The sequence below is a fragment of the Episyrphus balteatus genome, chromosome 1, assembly GCF_945859705.1.
Source record: "Episyrphus balteatus chromosome 1, idEpiBalt1.1, whole genome shotgun sequence".
Taxonomy (NCBI): domain Eukaryota; kingdom Metazoa; phylum Arthropoda; class Insecta; order Diptera; family Syrphidae; genus Episyrphus; species Episyrphus balteatus.
In genome coordinates, this window is record NC_079134.1 from 174,438,226 (window position 1) to 174,461,320 (window position 23,095).

Consider the following 23,095-nt stretch of genomic DNA (forward strand, 5'->3'; position numbering starts at 1 on the left):
TTTTTAATAGAATATTTTGTGCGATATCTTCTTCATATTTATGTTGTCAAAATTGTCACATCTATTTTAGTTTTCAAATTATCAAGGTTCTTATCCAAAATCAGTTTGTCGTAAACGCCACCAAAATCAACTTTTTTTTCCATCCCGTACACGTACGACAAAGTAGGCGCACGTACAACATTCCAATACTAAAAAATAAATAAAAAAATTTTCACAGTTCGTTTTTATTTATTAATTAAACATTTAAAAAATAGTTTCTTATTACATAGAAGTAGTATTGGTTTGACTTAGAGGCTCAATTATTAAAATAAATATATTTAAAATAAAGAAAAACCAAAAAATAAGACCATAAACAAAAAATAAAAGTCATCCTATGGCTATGAAATATGAAAGAAATAAACTAAAAATAAACCAAGTTTGGTAAAATTAATAAATTAATATATGGTCATAAATAAAAGTAAATTAAATAAATATCAAACTAAAGAATATATTCTAATTTTTTGATTTGAATAACGCTTCATAATATTCTTGGTCCGATTTAGGCATAAATATGAAAAGGCTTTTAATATCAATAATCTTTTCCTTAGTTATCGAGTTAGATTTTTTAGTAATTTGAAGACATTGGCTGAACAAATTTACAGGAGTTGCTATGGTAGACTTTTTATATGTTTTAAATATTGATGAGCTTTTATATTCCACTTTTCTACCGCACGCTTTATAAAATAGTGTAAAAGTATCATCAGTATCATCAATTTGCAAAACAATATCGCAAATTTAGCAAAGAACAATGGCGCCTTAAAAAAATAATTTTCGACCAGCAGGTGTTTTTTGCGAGCGGGTGCAATAACAAAACTCACAGCAACCCTTTTTCGCTTCGTTCACGACAACGCGCGTGAACGAAGAGGCGCCACGGGCTCAGCGCCCACGACTACAGTCGACTAGTTGATCTTGTGTGTTCGATACAAGATCAATAAGTATACAGCAATAAAACAGCAACCTTTTTTTCACTTTACTTCGTTGAAGACAGCGCAGCGCGCGCGAACGAAGTGACAAGATCAATAAGTGTACAACAATAAAACAATAAAACTGCGACCTTTTTTCACTTCGCTCAAGACAACAAGCTTGAACGAAGCGGCGCCCGCGACCGACGGTCGACATCTTAATCTTGTGTTCGATAGAAGATCAACAAGTGTACATATTTATAAGCGGTACTTGCGACCGAGGATGAGGTCAAGTATCTAGCGGCAGGAACAAACGACAAGAACCATGACAAAATTAAATACCTACAACATTTGAAATGTCTCTCAGATGCACTTTTTTCTTCCTTGCACCTCTAGGAATAGTGCAAAACCTCAAGTAGCGCAAAGCTTAATACAGCCCTTAGTTTTTAAATTCGTTGTCCTTATAGCACATGAAGTCCTTATTTTGAATAAATACTTTTCGAGTAGGTTTATTATATTTGTTTATATTCTATTTAAGTCATACACCTACATACATGTAAGACAAAACAAGTTCGAAATTTTCTACCCTATCTGTTTTGTACGACGTACGACAAACCAATACTGAAGAAAAAAAAGCTGAAAAATACATAGAATTTTTGTCGTAAACGCCAAAAGTTGGCGCTTACGACAAACCAACGCTAATCCGATGCTTATTTTGTGGATATACGACAAAATGCACACTAATTATCTCAGTAACGGTAAACGATAGGACAAATCTGATAACAGAAATGAAAAGAGAACGTTCTAAAACCTATTACTACATATCCAGTTTAAAAAAGTGCATTTTGGCGTTTACGACAAAACAACTCTCGGGCGACGAAATACACAGTTTTTTTTTCAATCTGCTCAATTTTACACTAAAATTTATGAATTTACATACACCCATTTATACACCAGTGTGCTACTTGAGTAGTTTCATAAAAAGTTATTTTCTCAGCTCTCCGACTTTTTTTGTTGGTCATAGGCAATGCATGTTACTTACATGTAACATGAGAAAAACACATTAGTTTTGCTATTTATTATGTTGGAAAATAACTTTTTTCTATTCATATTTCTTAGTTGTGATGTTTTTGACCCGATAATACCGAAAAAAAAAAACATTTTTTAATATAGATTTTCATAGCTTGGGTTGGAAAGGGTTAATGCGATCATTTTTCACGGAGAAATACGTCTTCGAAAATCCCTTTGTTCCCTTAATTTTTTGGACTAGTGTATTTTTCGGAATGATTTTGAGTTGAAAATGATTATTTTAAAACCAAAGTAGAATTTGATGAATGGATTAGGTATTTAAATACTGAATTTTACCGGAAAGTAACAATACGCTACTTAGTTGTAATTAGGGAAAGAGAAGTTTTTGAGTAAGGGAGCCTCCTTTTACCGTCTTTGAACCATTTCAACAATGGAAGTTATACCCACGGACAAAAAAAAAAAGTAAAAATTCATAAAACAATTATTCTGGTTTTCGCACTTTCATAAACTTCCATCAATTTAATCCAGACCCCTATTTCGATTGCACTATCAACTACAAAAGCCTAACATAAGACCATACTACACGAATGTGGTAAGAATTATCAGTTTGCTTAAAGACTCTTCACAGAAGAATATGATACGTCTTTGATGCATCTTTATCGTGATAGATAACAGGTACTTTCAAGTTATCTTGTAACAAGTCTCAACTGTCTTAATCGACAAACACTCTCGTATCAATCATCGTTGGAGATTCTTTATTCCTCAGAAAGTTATTTTAAAAGTTCTCCCCATTTTTTTTATGACATCAAGATACCTGCCTTTTTCCATACTCTCATATCTTAAATCTCAAAGTATTCATCTAAAGTGTTCTTCATTGAAGATAAGAAACAAAACTTTTCCCTTCCTTAATGGCTTTCATCAGTATCGCACCTTTATTTATTTTTTTTTTTCTTAAATGAGGTTTCATCGGGATTTAAGTTACATTCCACAAAACCATGTTGTTGGTACCCAGGTGTAAGGTGTCTTTAAAGACTAAACAAAAAAGTCCACCCTCACACACACACTCACACAATTTAACTTGGTTTATTCAATAGCCTAAAATATATCAAGAACCCTTTTACAAAAAAAAAGAAGATACAACTTAAACACTCTCAGCAACCGGCGACAAAGGCTAGATAGTGTAACAGAGAAAACTTTTAAGTTAAAAGGATATCAGGCGGCAACAGCAAAAAATATAGAAATAGAAAAAAAAAGGAAAATCCTTGCCAAAAGTGCAAGAGAGTTTAAAAACTTTTTCATTGTTTGGCTAAAAACTTTTCTATACGGCACGCCCTATTCTTGCACCAAAAAAAAGTTCAACTTAATTATTGACTTGGGCAGGTGCACGTTGTTAGCCGAAGTAGGTATATCCTTTTGTTTGCATCCTTTCCCATAAGAAGACATTATTAAAGTTGGGGTAATGTTTTTATCCAGTACAAGGACGAGTATCTAAAGTTTGTTGAATGCACGTAGACCAACTTATGCATTTTTAGCTTCATCAACATCATCGCAGCATCAGAAATGAGAAAAACAAAAACATCGCAGCTGAACGGACATCTCTTATAGTCAGCTTTTTGTCCTTCAGATATACAAATTGAGATGAGAAATTCTTTTAAATTGATTAATATTCAGAACATTGTGGAGGCAAGTTGTCAACTAATTGATTTTTCTTGTAATTTCCAAAGTGGTTACTGAATAATTGATATCGTGATAGCGGAGCGGCATTGCCCGGGCGCCATTTCTAAATAACGACGACAACGTTGAAGCAGGCAAAGCCAAAAGCAAAGACGAGGAATAAACTTTTTCTTTTTTGCTTCTGTCACTGTGACCAACACTAAGAGAGGAAAGAAAGGTTCACAGAACAAGTTAAACTACGAAAAATTGAGAAAGAAACGAAGGAAGAAACAAAATAAGAAAAAAGAAACAAATATACTTAAATTGTCCCACCAACTTCCTGAATGAAAAAAAAGTTTCAACGAGACTTTTTGGAGAATCTCCTCTCCGTCTTCATCAGTTTTGTTGGTAACTTAAATGCACCCAGCCCAGCAAACAGGGTTGATGAATTTTGTATCCTATCCTCTAGAAAGTCTCTCACACAACTTCACTTTAAACTTGGAAAATGTTTATATACAATTTTTGTTTTATTTTTTTATTTTTTGTATTTTTTGACGAAAGACAAATATCTTATATAAATCCAAAGATCCTCTAGGAAAGCTTCCAGTAATTAAAACATTGAAAAGGAAAAGAAAGCTGGAGGGTGTCTCGTGTCTCAAGTGCCTTGCTCTTGGTCGTTACTGTTTTTTTTTTTTTCGTGTATTTTTTATATATTTTCTTTAAGAAGTTGGGGTTGTTACGAAAGAAACGCTTCAACAAATTCTCCAGTGGTCTATTATCCGAGATGGCCATGAACGTAATCTTAAATCCAAAACTATTTGATGAAATGGGACAAAGGAGAACAAAAAATATTTACCATTGACTGTGTATGAATTTTTTTTTTTTTTAGAAGAAAAATATCAAGTCTCTGGACAGTTAAAGTGGTCTTTAATTTAAATAATTTATTAAATAATATAACTTGGGGAGGACTCTTATACTTCGAAATAAGTGCTCACAGTTGAAGATGAAACATATTTTGGAAAATGTATAAAAGAGGTCCCGAAATCTTAAAGAAATAATTCAACAATTTTTGGTCTTCTAGGCTAAACAAAATGTCGATGTTATTTTTGGAGTTGCCATTTGTTCGGATTTAAGTTCCGTTGGCGTAATTTTAGTTATTCAGTTAGGGCAATTTCGGTTTTCCGGAAGCTTTCTATCAAAATTTTTTTTTAACTAACTTTAGTAGCCAGATAACTTGAACCACATTGATATCGGGCTCATTCAGCATTGCATTCGGATTCAAAGACTTTCTTAAAAGGTTACACCTAGAAAAAAAAAATCAAATAGTTTTTTTTTAAACATTTTTAAACGCGTTTTTCTCATGTTTTCAAAGTGGTTGAGGAATATTTTTCCGCAACGGCTTGAAATAAAGACCTTCTCTTCGCAAGCAGCGATCTGTTACTGTGGCGCACACTGGGGATTTTGCGGAAAAAATTCCAAAATTCCAAAATCTTTGGAGAACATTTTTAATAGTATTTCTAAATTCTAGAATAAGATCTGAATCAAAATCAAAAAGAAAGACTAGAATCGGACTTTTAGTTTACTTTTTCTACCTTTGTGAAGGGGCAAATAGTGAAGTGAAAATATCCTTAAATTAAAGTTGTGTAAAATTTTTTTGCACAAAACGACTTACCTATACACTTTTATTTTTCCGTAAAGTAGCCATATTTTGTCTATTGTTAATCAAAGAAATAATTAATTTTAAAAATGTTAATTATTTTATATAATTATTTAAAAAAAGAGAAAAAATATGTTGTTTTTTTTTCATATTTTTGTACCTATACCTAATTTAAGAGACTATTAAAAGCATTTTCCTTTTGAAATTATTTTTCTATAGAGACCAAATTTGGTTGCCACCACTGACTATTTTATTGTCAATTGAAAACTACAATTGGCTGCTAAATTAAAAGACAACGGAAACACTTACAGTCATGAATTATACCTTTTTTAAAAGCCAGAAAAATACGCTTAATTTTATTTATTAAATTAAGTTCCTTGAGTAATCGATTTTAAAGTCAAAATTTGGTAAAAAAAAAAAAAACTAAAAATAACACATCCAATATTAGTTTTGTCAAGACCGTGAATTTCAATACAAAGTTGAATGATAAAGTAAACTGCCTTAATTGATTCCATATATAACACTGAAAACCATATTATGCAAGAATAAAGAGTTTTCATAAAAAAAATTTTGGTGAAAGGGTGTTTTTTTTTCGAAGAGACAGTAAAATCTGTAATTAGTCCCAAAAAGCCAATGATTCGCGTGAAAATGTGTAAGAACTTATCTATAAATGTTTAATTTGTCATCAAATCCATAAATAAAATGAATCATTGGCTTTTTGGGACTAATTACAGATTTTACTGTCTCTTCGAAAAAAAAACATCCTTTCACCAAAATTTTTTTTATGAAAACTCTTTATTCTTGCTTTCTATCTTAAAATCAATGTTTTTACCAAAATTCATTAGGGTGACCCATCATTTTTGTTTTCACTCAAAAAAACACCCTGTTAACTATGATATTTTTATAGACACTTAAGATTCTTGTTTCATATCTTAAAAGTAACATAATTGCTAAATTTCAATAGGATACCACTAATATTACTCTAGTATAACACACTTTTTCAAATATACCCATATTTTCTTTACTTCTAAAAAAAACACCCTTTCACATAAAAAAAATTTATAGACTTACATTATTCGTAGTTCCCATGGGAAAGAGAACATATTTAATGAATTTCGGAAGGGTACCATTTATACCATTGATTTTATCGGACTTATCGCGGATTTTTCCCTATTTCCCATAAAAAACACCCTTTAACCTAAAATATTTGTATATAGATTTTTTGAGTTCTTGCTTTCTGTTATAAATGAAATATTTTTACCAATTTTCATTGGTGTACCAATTTTTTCCCAGTTTTTGTGGTACTAATTCCGAATTTCAACATTTCTTGAAAAAAAAACACCCTTTCACTCAAAATAATTTTTTACTTTTTATAGATTCTTAATTCGTATATCAACCAAAACTATTTCACCAAGTTTTAAAAATTAATAAAATATAAGTTAGCTGTTATGATACCTTTCTCACACACAACTTAACCTATCAAAAAAACACCCTTTCACCCAAAATATTTTTAAAAACTTTATGAATCCTTTGTCCCTGTTTTATCTTAAACCTTCATCCCAAATTTTGTCAGTGTAGCATGTTTTTCACATGGGTTTCGGTTATATTTTACCTGTTGAGGTCAAAAAACAAGCACCCTGGTTTTTAATCGGAAATAACTTTTCTTATAGCAATCGTATTGACTTTATTTTTATGTCATTAGATTCAGCATCAAAAAATACCTTAAAACCAGGGGTCATATGATGATATTCGACAAACAATTTTTTTCAGTATATTTTTGACCTTCACCCCATCCCTCTTGTCCGCGAAAAAACAACTTTTTTTATAGACTTTTTTTGTACTTATTTCTTATCCCAAAAGCAAACTTTTTGCCAAGTTTCATGAGTGTAACAATGTTTTTTTTTATAAATGCCTATTTTACCTGTACTATTATGAAGAAAACAATAATGAACAAAAAAGTTGTTAACAAGTTTGCTAGATTTTATGATACTATTAGTGTTTTTTTTTTTTTTTTTGCTTTAGTCAAAAATGGGTAAGAATTAAAAATTTATTTTTGTAGTTTTAGTTTATTTCTGTTTAAGACCTTGATTTTGTGTGCTTGACAGAGCTCGTTGTTTTTTTTTTTTATTTTATTGCGAATAATAATTTATTCTTTAAACTGACATTACTGAAAATTTCATACAAATCGATTCAGTGGTTCAGTTTTTATTGAGTTATTCCACATACAAATTTCGAGTTCTTGCTTTTTTTATCGATATTTTTGTTTAGTTCTTTTTCTAATTAGCATTGGCTGATAACACTTAGGAAATATTAAAAGGATTGGACAGAATCAAAAAAACCCAAAATCCCGAAAACCCAGAATCCCGAAAACCCAAAATCCCGAAATTCCGAAAAAAAATTCCCGAAATCGGAATCCCGAAAAATTCTATAAAATGAAAAATTTGTGCAAATTTTTCAGAATCCCGAGAACCCCAAATCCCGAAAACCCAGAATCCCGAAACCCCAAAACCCCGAATAAAAATTCCCGAAATTTGCGTGGTTTTCGGGATTTTGGGTTTTCGGGATTTTGGCTTTTCGGGATTTTGGGTTTTCATGATTTTGGTTTTCGGGATTTTGACCCCAATCCCTTTTTGATAGCTTATTTCTAAATATATTTCAGGACTGTTGCTTGCATTAAAACGATAAAATGTATTTTGAAATTATTACATTTCCATCAAAATTAAATCCTAAATCTCGTACACCAAACCATTTTCTAATGGGTTTGGCTTAAAATTGACCCTTTTAAAGGCCTTAAAAAAAAAAAAAAATAAAAAAAAAACATCCCCTCAAATCGAGATAAACAAAACCCATTTCCTATATACCTCCCATACCTCCACTCATCATTATTATAATGCAGAAAAATACTCATAAGGGAATAAAAACCATTCACTCCATCTTTTTTTTTTGGGAAGAAGAGACTTCCTTAAAAAGCACGAAAGAACAGAGATAAGTTATGACATAGCGCATAAGGGATTAGTCCTGATGGTGGATCTTTTAAGTCCTATATAGATAGCTCCCAACCCTCCCACAAAATTGAACTTTTAATGGACACTCAACGGAACCGGAGAGGGTCTCTGATGTCTTCTGTGTATGACATAACCAAGTTATCGTAATAAAATTATATGCAGGACGCGTGGCTAAGTGCCATTCACAGCTATATCAAACGCCCAGCCTTTTGCCCAGAGCGCGTCAATGTATGAATATTATGCCTGAAGCCCTTCTCGGCTGCTGATGAGGATATGGCGGGTGAGAAATGGCATCAGTGCGGATTTGTTTGGCCCTTCGCATGCATTTAGTCCTTTTGAATCAGAACCAGAATCTAATCATGGAACTACTCAACCTAATTGAACGCGTTTAGCGCCTTACAAGGGGGAGAGTTGGTACTTGTGTATCCGCAATCAGCTATTTAACATCCTCTTGTGCGGTGCGAGTCGCTTGGGGATGAAATAAAAATTTATTCATACTTTTATCAAATGCCGGCGAGGGGGTTTCTAATGGGGGATGCTTGTAATGCTCACGCATAAATAACCACCCTTCCCATTCGCATCCCCGTCCGCCGCCGGAACAAAGTTGAGAGATTTGTAGAGATTTCGCACTCGCATTCTCCCCACATGGTCAATATAATTAGTGTGATAAATGGGAGTGGAGGTTGGGTTGGATAGGTCCTTAGCCACCGCCGCACTGATGACGGAAGCCCCCCCACGACCGACGCACGTCCTGGGTTCGCGTTTTATGTCACCCTGTGTGTCGGGTCGGCCTACCACCACCACGGTCACCGCGTTGGATTATTATTGTTCCAAGGTGAGATTTAATTAAGCAGAATGAATGCTCGGATTGAAACGGAACTCAGTTCGGTTCGTTGCTTTTCGCGCGGAAAATTAATGCTTGCTTCGCCACATCAGACAGCTTCAACCCAACCACGCACACCGGAGCCGAAGCAGCTTGGTACTGCTAATTGGCGAACATATTCCGGAGTTTTATGAAGGTTTGTCTGTGATGTGTGTGGGTGTGTTTGTATAGTTTTTTTCATGGTGTTTTATCAGTGGCTCTGAGCTGACTCTGACTCGCTCTCCCGGTGTCATGGTGGCCTTCCGTTTTTCTGTATACCAGCCAGGAAGAGCAATGCGCCTTCCGCTTATTGTAGAGAATTTATGGATTCAATTAAAACTTTTGCCATGTTGCCTGATGAAGGTATAAGAGCATTGTGGCAAAGCTGCGAGGTAATAATATTATTGGCGCGTTGATTTTTCGTTTGGAAATGGCAAAAAAACAAACCACCAAGGACATATTGATGAAGGTATGACTTTTTTTTCTATAGAAAAAAATATATATATCAGGGGATACGGATTTCCCATTTACCAACCTGAACTCTCAAGGTGAAGTTTTTTGAAATTTGTTTTATACATATCTTTGTCGATGATTGGGTACAGGAAATAGTGTGGTTTTTTGCAAATGAAGGTTTATTGGATCGAACTTTTGAAAATACACAAAAAAATAAAAGTTAATACCGAAATTACTTCACATAAAATTGATGTTAAGGGAAAGTTTCGTAATTTGCACGGTTTTTTTTTCGGATAAAATCGATGGGGGTTTTAGTTGAACTTGTTTCTTTTTAGGGCACAGAAAAATAATTGTATGCATTCATTCAGGGAAGAAATAATTGATCTGAGAAACTGTGATGAATTGGATTGTTTGTTTTCCAGAATCAGCCCAAAGTGGAGTAACTTAAGCTAAAAAAATTGCAATATTAGGGAACCCGGCCGAACAGCTCCAATTTTGATGATCTTTTTTAAAACTTCAGTAATTAAAAATACTTAAACTTTTATAGATTAAAAATTGGCGCTGTCACCGTATTGATTTTTTAAATTTACAAAAAGAGCTAGACATTTTTTAACTCGATCAATTTCCATCAAAAAAAGCGAAAAAAAAACACGTATTTTTGTCTTCTCACGCTATTAAATGCATTTTTTCCCTAACAACCTATAAAAAATGTTATACCATCTGAAAGCTTATTGTAAGAACTCAAAATATATATATCGATCAGGTGTATGAGACATCTACAAAAAGAGCTAGAATTTTGTAAACCCGATGAAATTTCATCCAAAAAGAAAAAAAAACGTTTATTTTTATGTTCTCATGCTATTAAATCAATTTTTTTGTTTGACAACCTATAAAAAATTTTATACCATGTGAAAGCTTATTGTTTCACCTTGTATAATGATGTATATCTTATTTTAAAGATGTCTACAAGAGAAGTTAGAATTTTTTAAAGTCAACCATGTCAAATTTCCAGACTGAGATTACGGTACTTCCTACACTGGTAGTTTGTCATCGCCAACAGATCTCCACAGGTGTTTTGAGGTATTTTTAAATTTTTTTCAATTTAAGATTGTGTAACTTGTAGAGCACGTGCCGTTATGTGTGATATATCAAATAAAAGGTTATGTTATCAGCATGCGTATTAAAGTTAAATCAAATTTGTATGTGCACTAGATCAAAAGATATAACGTGTATTGGAAAAGAACATCTTTTTACCGTTATTTCCGAATTTTGAACATGAAACTAATTGAATTTTGTACAATTATAATTTATTTAATTACCTATCTACAGTACAAATTTCATTCATCTATCTATTAAAACAAAAAAGTTATAACAAGTTGAAGTCGTGTCGTGTTTTCGTTTCATCTTGTTTCAAATCACTACGATACTAAAGAAGTTTTCACTTCAAAAATATTTCAACACAACGGCAACAATTACAATGTTAAAATATACATTTTTAAAAAGCTAGAAGTTTATTCTTATTTGTAAAATAATTAAAATTAAGTAAATTGAATGAAACTGGTCCTGACACTCAGAATTTTGAAAAAAAAAAAAAAAATATTATTGAGAAAATTTGAACATGTGGTTTTTAAAACTTTTTTGTAACATAATATGCATTTGTTTGTCAAGGAAATTTCAATATGTATTACAGTTTTTTTTAATAGAAGTTTTTGAAAGTTTGACTTATTTTTTTTTTAAGTTCAACATTTAAATATAAAGTTATTTTTTCTTCATTCAACAGCCCTTATTGTTGAAGTGTTGAAGGTTAAATAGTCAAAGTCTTATTTCTCAAAGTCTAAGAGAAAATCAATTATTTCTATAAAAAAAATTCAGTTGTTTTCACAAAAATCGATTGAAATTGAAGTAATTTAAAAAATTTTTTTTTTCCAAAACTGTAATATAAATTACCTTTTTCGCTTCGAAATTATGACCAAAAAATTCTTCAAAATAAATTTATATTTAATTACGAAAAGGTTTGAAAAAAAAAAAAAACATTCAACATTTTTTAATACCTAACATTTTTTTTTGAAATTCTGAATTTGAGGACTATTTTTTCAAAAACTCTTCATTAAATTTAAAGGATTTAAAATTTACAGTTATAAATGAAGTTCTGGCTTTTTAAAAATGTGTTTTTAAATATTGTTGGTGTTGCCATTGTATTCAAAATATTTTTTTTTTTGTGTTTGAAGTCAGTTTGTGAGAAAATTGCATTTATCACTCAAACAATGAAAGATTGTCCCTTACTCCTTTATATTCTTTTTCCTTAAATTACCTTGAAAGCCTTTTGGTATTATTTAATTTATGAAATATAAGCAAACAAAAAAATGGTTTTACTAAAAAAAAAAAATTCATGTGTGCAATTCACACGTGGTAGAAGTGAAACCTTAAAAATTATTTTTCTTGCATAACATAAAAATCGAAAAAAATTACCTTTTTTTATTCTATCACCTTTAAATCCATATCTTTTATATGACAACCTTATAAATTAAAAAATAATAAATTTTAAATCATCTGAAAGCTTATTATTTCACCTTTTATTTGGCTTTTCAATCATGTTTCTACCATGCCTACAAAAAAGTAAGAATTTTTTAAAGTCAACCATCTCGAAATTTAAAACTGAGATTACGGTACTTCCTGCACTGTTGGCTGGTCATCGGCAACAGATCTTCACAAGTGATTTGAGGTATTTTTCATTTTTTTCAATTTAAGATTGTGTTACTTGTAGAGTACGTACCGTTATGTGTGATATATCAAATGAAAGGTTATCTTATCAGCATGCGTACTAAAGTTAAATCAAATTTATATGTGCACTTGATCAAAAGATAAAACGTGTGTAGGAAAAGAACATCTTTTTACCGTTATCTCAGACTCTTGAATATGAAATTAATTGAAACTTTGTACAATCATAATTTTTTTAATAACCTATCTACAGTACAAATTTCATTCATCTATCTATTAAAACAAAAAAGTTATAACAAGTTGAAGTCGTGTCGCGTTTTCGTTTCATCTTGTTTCAAATCACTACGATACTAAAGAAGTTTTCACTTCAAAAATGACTTTAATTTAAAAAAAAACAGTAAGGTAACATCGGCAAAGTACATCGGTTTCGGTTAAAGTATTTTTAATTACGGACGTTTGAAAAAAAAATCAGAGATGTTCGGCTGGGTTCATTAATAATTTGCTTTAGTTACCTACTCCACTTCTTGTGAAATTTGATATTGAGAAGCATTTTGACAATAATTGACAACTTGTCACTTTATACATTTTTACCTTTCACCCTTGTCAATGTTATTGAAATAGGGCCCTTCGACTTAAATAGTATTTTAAACCTTTCCTAAAATGATTTAGGGGAGAATGGGGTTAAAAGTAACAGGGGTAACAATTAACAGTTAAAATAGCGATGTTCCTTTCAATATTAATAAACGCGTGAAAGAGAAAAAACATCAATTTTATTTCGCATTAATGAAATAGTAGATTTTTATTTTTGTTTGCATTTCTATTTTAACCAAAATAGACTCAAAACAAACAAACGTTGTCATCTTAACAAAACAACAATCAATCACGCTACGACTTGACTATTTGATTCTTCTTAATTAAAATTTCCTCAGTTGTGTATGTGTAGGTATATAAAATGTCTGCTGCCTCAGTCCACACTTAAGTATAAATTCAACCAACACTATAATGCATTATATTGACTACAACTTCAATACACTTCCTCTCAGTACTGCATTAATGGGCTTCGCTACTCTTCGCCCTTTAACGTGGAAATCTAAAAATACCACAACAGACTAATCAAAGTTTCCCCCAATTTTCCCAAAAAGTCTTCACCCAACCATTAGCCACTATAGTGCATCTATTCTCTGTTGTAAATTGCATCTCACAATTCAGCCCTTCACCCTTATGCGGTGCTCCTCTTATTCTTGACAAAAACATCCAATATCGTCATCTTTGAAAAACGGAAAGGGAAACTGCCTTGGTGTGGTGAATGGTGATGCATTTTGGGTATAGTTCAGGAAACGAGCTCAATTACTAAAAACCCCAACCCAATGCTGCGATTGTGTCTGGTACTGTTATTTTTGTATATTCTGCCATGGTGGCTGACTTTAGTTGAGACGAATTTTTTGTTTTGTGTTTTTTTGGTGGTTGGCGCACGACCACGTTCATCTATTTTTGAAAATGCGAAGTGTGACTCCCAATGTGGGCTAAAATTAGAAAATTATCCCGATTGTGATGGGGCTGGCGGAATCTTCTGGATTTTATAGGTAGTTTGAATTTTGGTGTCAGTGAGTGAAGAGCACAGATTTGAATTTTAGTTAGTTTGAATAAAAGTATGGAATCTTGGAGTTAACGTTCACTTTGATAGCGTTTTAGTGACCCCAATATACTGTTTAAGGTGAATTTCTGCAAGAACAATAAAATTTGTTCTGTGAATTTTGAAAAAAATGAATTTAAAAAAAAAATGTTTATGAAAAAAATAGCGTGTTTCTATAAAAATAGTAGCTTTTATGAAGAAATTTGAGTGAAATTCGTCTAGATGAAAAATGGCTAACTATATCTGTGTTAGTTATACTCTATAAAAAAAATCTTCAATGTATTTTTAATCCTTCGTTAATTTTACAAAGTCAAAGAAAAAAATCGTAGTTGTACATTGAATGGAGACTTAGGTAAATTGAAGATTTTCATTCAACAACAGAGCAAGAATTGTTGAAAACTGACCGTTTTTAACACAATAACTAACATTGTGGCGTAAAGTCAATGGTTTTGATATTGAAAAAAGATGTAAGATAAAACAAAAAATAAATTGTAAGAATGCGGCGTTACTAACATTGGTTATTTCAGATGTTCTTGTTATTGAGTCATTTATTATTGACACATTTTTTGCATCTTTTCTATTTATTTTCATAAAAAATTGATTATTTTGGATTGATATAATTCCCAACTATATGTGAATATTAAGAAAAATTAAGAGATTAAAAAATTGTGCTAACTTAAAAAAAAAAAAATCAAAAAACAGCATAAAAAAGGTTAAAAGTGCAGTTTACTACTTTGGCACTTTTTGAACTTTGTTTTAGAATTGTTTGAATTTTTTTTCATTGAATATGAACAATTGTATCTAAATCAAAGGTCAAACTTTTTTTAACATCAATTTAGATAATTTTTTAACTTATAAACCGTTTCGAAAAAAATGATTCTATAAACCCTTATTCTGTCTGCCATTTTGGAAATTGTCCGCCATTTTGGAACCACCATTTTGAGTTAAAAAAAAGTTGGAAGATTTTTCATATTTCTTTCTTAATATGCTTCAATGTACTAAATTTCATGATCATTCATCAAGAAATGGCTGTGCAAATGATTTTTTACGCCAAAAAAAGCATCATAAGGCACCACTGGGCTGGAGAGAGAATGATACACACACAGTCAAAGAGTTCTTGACCCAAAGATTTTTAAATCCTCAGCAAGTTCATGACTTGCACTGATTGTGACAATATCGTTTTTACTTCATTTTTGGTAAAAATAATATTTTACGAAATAGTTTATAACAAAGAAAAAAATATCGTAAAAATAGGATTTTTGTAATTTTTCGACCGGAAGTCGTTAATCAATTTGAACCAATTTTTTTTTCTGGTGAAAGAATTTTCTGAAGCTATTATACTAAAAAAAAAAAATGAGAAGCTAGGGTGGTCAATGTTTTTTTTTTTTTTTTTTGTTAAAATATGTACCCTTCTTTATTTTTTTCAAACTTCAGAGCCGATCCGCGATTGGAAGATATGAACCGATTGTGACTATTTTTCAAACACTTCTAAGTCTTCACCATTCGCAACTTTTCCGCACTATTACAATTTGAAAATGAAAAAAAAAGTTTTTCGTATGGAATATAATAATATATAAAATAGGTAGGTATTAGACCAGTGCCAATAATTTTTGAAAATAAAAAAATTATTAGCAGCATATGGGTGGTGGGAAAAGTAAGGATAAATGGTATATGAAAGGGGAAAAATAAATTGCCCACAAAAAAGTTGGGGGAAAGGGGGTTGGTGGTCGAAAAAGTGGACTAGTGAAATCGAACACGGCAAAAAATCGAATGCCTTGTTCGATTTCACTAGTCAAAAAGTTTTTTTTTTATAGAAATCAAAGTATATTTTTCGAATGGTTTTTTGTGCGCTGAGCTCGAATCTGAAGTCAGAAAAATTCTATCACATCACGTTTTTGACATATTACCATGCCAAAAATTAGAAAAATAGTGTTTTGGACGTTCCAAATTCGATATTTCAAAAACTTTGCAAGTTAGAGCTATTCTAGTGCTTGATTCAAATTAAAAAGGTCAATGACCATTAGAAAAGTATAATTTGGTTTCTATGGAAAATTATTTCTCGCCAATATTACTGTCATTTATGGAAAAATCAATCTTAATTTTCTACATAATCTTTAAAAAACGGTTTTAAGCCAAATAGGTAATAGCATTTTAAACTTTTCAAAAATCAAAAATTTTTTCGGTAACTTTTTTGATTGAAAAATAGGCTATTTTTTCAAATTAAATTCGTCAAAAATCCAAAAATTAATTTTTTGCTCAAAAAACATTTTTAATAGATAGACAACATAACAAAGTAATTTTTAAACAAGTTTTGTTAAAATCCAACCATTTTTGTAAAAGATAAAAACAAAAAATCAAAAAATCGTATTTTTGCATTTTTTCAATATTTTTGAGGTTATAGAAAAAATTTGTTTGAGTAAAAGTTGTAGACATTTATACTACCTACAACTTTTGCATTTGACTTTTTTCGATGGGAGGTCTAATTTTGACACCCACCCACCCCCTTTCCCCCAATTTTTTTTTGGGCAATTTATTTTTTCCCTTTCATATAACATTTATCCTAAATTTTTCCACCACCCTTATGCTGCTAATAATTTGTTCAACTTTTGCCCTCTGAAAACCGGATTGGCACTGGTTATTGGCTATATAGCATTTGAGTTGGTTGCTATCATTTTATCTCACTAATCTGCTACCCTATCTGGCTGGGTCTAAACAGTCGTTGCAGTCTAACGCACTAAACATTGCACTAAGCCTTACTCCAAACTCTTTAAGCAGTGGCGTACGTTGAGTCGTCGGGGCCCGGGGCAAGACTAAATTTTGGGGTCCCTTTCATATTTGGGGGCCCTTTAAATACAAAAAAAAGTATGTATACGCCATACATTTTTTTTCTATGGCTTATATATTTTTAGGTTTATTTTAATGTTTTAATATGTTCGTAATGCACTTTGCCTAAAATGATATATTTAGAGACCCCTATAATAATTTTTTTTTTAGCTTAGAATTGATAGTTCTTGGGGCCCCTGTTCTGAAGTAATATGTACATGTACATATTTGATTTTCCATCATCAAAAATAATTTTTTTTATTGTTGGGCCCCTGAAAAATTCATTTTGGGGCCCTCAAAATTAAATATTTAGCGGCCCCTAATATAAAAATTTTTGAAGCTTAGAATTGATAGTTCTTGGAGCCTCTGTTCTGAAGTAATAAATACATATTTGAGTTTCCATCATCAGACATATTTTTTTTATTTTGGGGCCCCGGAAAAACTAAAATTAAATATTAAGAGACCCCTAAAATAAAATTTTTTTAGCTTAGAATTGATAGTTCTTGGGGTCTCTGTTCTAAAGTAATGTGTACACATTTGATTTTCCATCATCAAACATAGTTTATTTCTTTTGGGGCCCCTGAAAAATAATTTTTGGGGTCTCAAAATTATCAAAATTAAGTGCTTAGAGGCCCCTAAAATATAATATAATTTTTTTGGAGCCAAGAATTAATAGGTATTGAAGCCTCTGTTCTGATGTAATATTCGGAATGCAACCAATAGCGTAATGTTTTTAGTTTGTGCCCTGATGTATTTATGTTGGGGCAAAAAAAACAATTTTTTTTTAACTTAATTTTTTTTAAGTACTGAAGTAAAGGCATTTGGGGTCCCTGCAGGGCCCTGGCTTGAAGTTGTTTTTTTTTTTTTGGGGGCCCCTAATGTATTATTTGTGGTTGAAAAGATTTTTCAAGTAATATTTTTTGGGGCCCTAAGATAAAATTGTAATTTTTCTTTTAAAAAAGCAGTTTATTTCCTTTTGGAGCCCCTGGGGTAACCTTTTTATCAAATCAATATATATTATGTGGCTACATTATACATTACACTGAATGACATAATTTGTCTCCCTTGTATCCGAAGTGATTCAAACTTATTTTAATTTACTTCGTAACTCAATTTATGCTAACAGTTTCCTTCTCTGCATTGTCTTCAGTGGGGGGCCTGAGGTCGGTCGGGGGCCCCGGGGCGTGGCCCCGCTTGCCCCAAGGGAGTGTACGCCCCTGTCTTTAAGATGTTCGAACGTCCCGGAAATGTTGTGATATTGTATCTACTAGTCACTAGGTGATACTGATCAACTGATCCTCATGTGCGGGAAGTTTTATTGCAAGGTAGATAATTGGCGAAATCATATTCTTCTTCTACCTGTCGACTTCTCTGTGTATAAGTCACCTTGAGAAGTAAAGTATAGAGCGAACCAAACTTTCAAATCATTTTCGCAACGTCATTTGTCTATTAAAATTTTTAAGTTCGTGTAAATAAAAGCAAAAACTTAGAACTAACTGTTTGAAACCTTATTTTTTTTTTTTTTTTTTTCTTCAGAATGCAAGAAAATTCCTGGTGCCAACATAGCAGCCAGTCCTTCAAGGACCCCATCTTAGTCATAATCACATTTGCAGCAATAATAGGATCATTCTCGTTGCTATGTGGTTTTGTGCTGCTGTGTGTAGTCTCAAAAACTCTTAATAATGAAGTATCAGAAGCAGTTCTGTTGGTTGGTAAGTATTCTTCATGTATCAATATTCCTTCACTTTTATTAAATCAATCTATTCACTGTCATTTCAAATAGGAATGGGTTTCTTCATAACATCAGTATCGTACGTGACTTGGAAAATTACCAACAAACGACGAATCGAGCAAATGATTTTAGCCTTGAAGGAAGAGGACATCGCATGATGACAGAGAGCCTCTCTCATATATTTATTTATTTAATTTATTTACTTTAGCTAATATTCGAATAAAAGACTGATATTTTGTTACACGACTTCATACTATCCTGATTCTTCTTGACTCAAATTAATTGACCTCTTGAAGAATGGATTCGCATTCTGAATTTTTTCCGAAACTCTATGAACAACACTCATACTCTTGGTCGTCCTTTCCCAGAAGGACACTTGCCTCTCAACTCAACTTATGCTCATCCACTTGCTTCTACAATGTAATAATAATTCCTCTTAACAAGAAGGCAAAGCTCATAACCTTACAAATACATCCTAGTGAATTTGGAGTCTATCCAAGAAAATTTTCATCTCCCTTCCCTATAGCACGAGTCGTCATCGTCGTCGTCGTCGTCGCCACCGTCTGCTATCCACTTCCCAGAAATGTTGTCGAAAATGGAGAAAGTGAATTTCGGTCCAAGAATCAACGAACCATCAAGCTGAGACACCATTCTTTAGCAAGGACATTTTTTTCTTCTTCTTCTTCCTTTTTTATTAGCTCGCTTGAGATGATGCTTTGTGGAACGTTTTTGCCTGTCATAGTTGCAACAACAAATAAAACACGAGATTATAATGGAGAGAGAGATAAATATAGTAAAGCTTTATAGAGGAAGATTTTAAGTATAGCACAAGGAACAGGAAATTCCTTTTCCATGTCATATCCTTCGAAATTGATTTTTATATAGTTTGCATGTCCTTATGCACAGTGCACATCACAGAGAGAATTGGTATACTCATCATAAATATTTCCGTTATATTTACCTGGCTCTCTAAAGAATATGGCAAAAATTCAGCCAGATATCTTGGTTTAAGGTTTGTTATGTGGAGTATTGAATGAAAAAGGATTTATTTTTTTTTTTAATAAATCCAAAAAAAAAAAGGATATAAAACTACCTCAAGTTGCCATTCATGTTTTTCATTTTCAACAAAAATATTATATTAAAAATATTTTCCGAGGCTAAAAGAGGGAGGATGTTCAAAAAAGGAAATTGAAAAGCTGATGCCTTTAGATGGAAAGGTAGGTAGAGAGGTTGAAGTTGACATATTATGGAATTTGATTTAAATAAAGGTCGTTAAACTTTAATGTAGGTATACTTAAAGTGAATGAATTTGTCTTTTATTTTTGGATTCAAATTGAAAGTTATTGCATAGTCTCATGGAGAATTATTTGTATGGTTTTTACAAAGTCTATTCGAACAGTTTAGATACTCTTTAAAGAATTTTTTTAACTTTAACAGATTTACTAACGAACTCGTCCCTAAGTTTTTTTTCGATTCAACAATTTGAAAATTCTAATATCAGAGCAAATATTATAAAACTTCTTGCCGCATATTCGACATTTTCTCATCTTTTTCTGTCTCTCTCTCCACATCAAGATTATTTACCTTTCATTGAACTTTTGAATCATTATTATTTGTGAAATGTATGCAAGGCAAAACTTCTACGTATCGTTATAATTCCGGACAAAGTTTGAACTTGCATACCGCAAAATAGGCTTCATTGGTTTGCATTGCACCATTGCACTCTGCACTGCTTACTAACCTCCTGTGTGTCTATGTGTTTGTAAGTTTTCTGACTGAATAGCAGAGGTTATGCATTATTTCTCCAAAAAAATAAAGAGTAAAAAAGTTAAAAAGAAGGAATAATGGGAAAACTTTGACTGAACTCAGAGGGTCTTACACAGAGCAGGAAGATGAAAGATGATTATAGGTTTCAACTTTAAATGACTACGCTGGACAACTTGTTGTAGAAGAGTAAAATGATTTTTTGAAGTCACAACGACTATTATGCACTGAAAAAAGTATTATTCTTAAAAACTATGAATCTCGTTCATTAACCAAAATTCATACATTTTTAAGAAAAATTCATTAAATTTAAGCACAAATTCTTAAAAAAAAAGTTTAGTTTTAAGAAAGATTCATAAAATTTAAGAATCAGTTTTCATAAAAATTTTCCTATGGAAAATTTTTTTATGAATTTTTTTTAAGAACAAATACGAAGGTTTATGAATAAATTCATAAACTTCTAGCTCCAATTTGAAAGAATATTTTGCTGAATCTTAGAATCTGGACATACTTTTATGAATGAAATTTACTATTATTTTCCATTCAGTTGTATTTTGAGTTAAAATAATTTTTTAAATTGACTTTTTTCCCTTCTTATATTTAAAAAAAATCTATTTTCACAATTACATTTGTAAGAAGTTCATAAATTTTGTGTTTTAAGTATTTTTTCTTAGAATGAATTCATTTTTTCTTAAAATGAATGTATTTTTTCATTAATCAAAAAACAAGGAATATTTTACCGTTATTATGTATTCGGTATTAAGAACTTATTCTTAAAATTTAAGAATTTGTTCATACTTTTTATGTTCGAAATTCATATTTTTCCAAAATTTAAGAATTAATTCATTAAATATTATGAAAGTATACATATAATTAATGAAAAAATTCTTATGTTTTGAGTGTTTAAGTATATTTTCATAAAGTCTATGTACTTTTTCATCAATCTAGAAAATAATAACTGTTGTTCTGAATCTATGCCTTAGAAAGATTTCTTTGAGGATTAAATTTAAAATCTGATATTCAAAGTGGACGCTCGTTGCCGAAACAAGTTATAAAAGTTTGTGAATAAAAGACGATATTGTTTATAGTGTTAAGCATTTTAACCACGTAGACAATTTTGAAGAGTATAAGTACATTGCAAAAGTGTAAAATATTGTTGGTTCCTGTTGCCTCTTTCCCATATACTCAGATAAGTATAAAAACATATAATATTAAAATTTGCTTTCTTTTATTTATTAAATATATTTTCTTTTTTTTTTTTGTTATTGGTGCATATTTTAAAATTGAAAATCGTAATTTGATATTTTTGTGAAATATGGAGGCACGTACGTAATCTTCAACTTTGGAGCGGCAAAGGGGGAAAAATCAACACAAAATAAAAACCGTATTAAAGGCAATTCTCAACAAATCCTGTACAATTGAAATTGTCATTGCAAACTAAAGCAAAACATGGAATTTAGTAAGTGTTGCATTTTATTTTATTTCTCTAAATATTTAAATTTTGTTTTAACTTAATATTATCAACATTTCTAATAGGTACCTAAATTCTTTATATTTTTATCTTTCCCCAACTTATTCAATTTTTTATTTTTTTTTTTCATATCCAGAGTCTAATGGTGCCGATTACAATAAGGTAAGAATTAGATAATTTAACCTTCTAGCTATTTCGATTTTTTAAACCAAATACTACATATTCATTTTACTAATACAAACTTTTTTCTATCTTTCCAGATGATGCATCCATTAAAGAAGTAAAATTAAATTAATTTATAGTGAAATTTATAGTGATAGTGATCAATAAAACATTTTTATAACGTTTAAACTTAATAATTTCTTTTATTTTTAAAAACAATTTTCATTTTTTTTTTGTTTTAGATTTTGGGTTGTTTTCTTTTGCAGTTTGTTTGTTTGGAATACAATTTTTTAGGAACAAATTAAAGGCTTGGAATGGTAATGTATTATATGCATTTATATAAATAACTGCATAAATTTTAATGAAAAGTGTATTATATTTTATGAAAACAATCATAAAACTTTAAGAAAAATTCATAGTTTTTATGATTTTTTTCATAAAATTTAAGCAAAATTTCTTTTGAATTTTTACGAAATTTATGAAAAAAATCATAAAATTTAAGAAATAATCATAAAATGTAAGAAACTTTTCTTAAACTTTGTTCTTAAATTATAGAAGAAAAAAAAAAAAGATTTAAGAAATAATTCTTAAATTGTATGAATTTTTCTTAAAATCTAAGAAACTTTTCTTAAACATGTTCAAAACTTTTCGAATTTGTTTATGAACAGAATTCTTAAAATTTAAGAACTTATTCTTAATTTTTAAGAAAGATTCATTCCCTTATGAATTTGTTCTTAAAAAGATTCTTAAATTTAATGAATTTTTACATTGGCTCATTTGTCATGAATTTTTACATTAATTTAATGTACAAATTCATTAATTTTATGTACCTTTTTGGTTCAGTGTGGTGATGACAATATGACCAAGTATAAAAACCACCGCCGCCGGCCAGCTGGGCAGTTAGATGCAATATTTTGTAACTTTGGAAAGTTAAGAACAATAAAAATGTCCAGAAGGTTTTTGTACTTTCTATTCCACAGGAAGTAGAAAAACGAATTTTAATTGAAAATAGACCAACTAGAGTAATTTTTGAAATTTAATTAATGTAAGTGACCAGAATAAAACAATGTTGTTCGTTCTTTAAATGTGTTTTTTTTAGGAAATCGCACCATTTACAAAAACTGAATACAAGCAGGTCTCATATGTCATGTTAAATGAAAAAGATCCGCAATTTTTTAATCTCTGATCAAGA

The 23,095-nt window shown here is 30.8% G+C and overlaps 1 protein-coding gene across 1 annotated transcript in view; it reads left to right on the forward strand.

The window, feature by feature from the left end:
- LOC129912566 (uncharacterized) overlaps positions 1–18,752 on the forward strand; it is a 56,085-nt gene extending 37,333 nt beyond the window's left edge. The window contains exons 2-3 of the mRNA XM_055990871.1: positions 18,311–18,486; positions 18,558–18,752. Of these exons, the coding sequence (XP_055846846.1) occupies positions 18,311–18,486; positions 18,558–18,664 (283 nt within the window). The 3' untranslated portion in view covers positions 18,665–18,752. The remainder of the gene's footprint in view (positions 1–18,310; positions 18,487–18,557) is intronic.
- Positions 18,753–23,095: the final 4,343 nt, after the last annotated feature.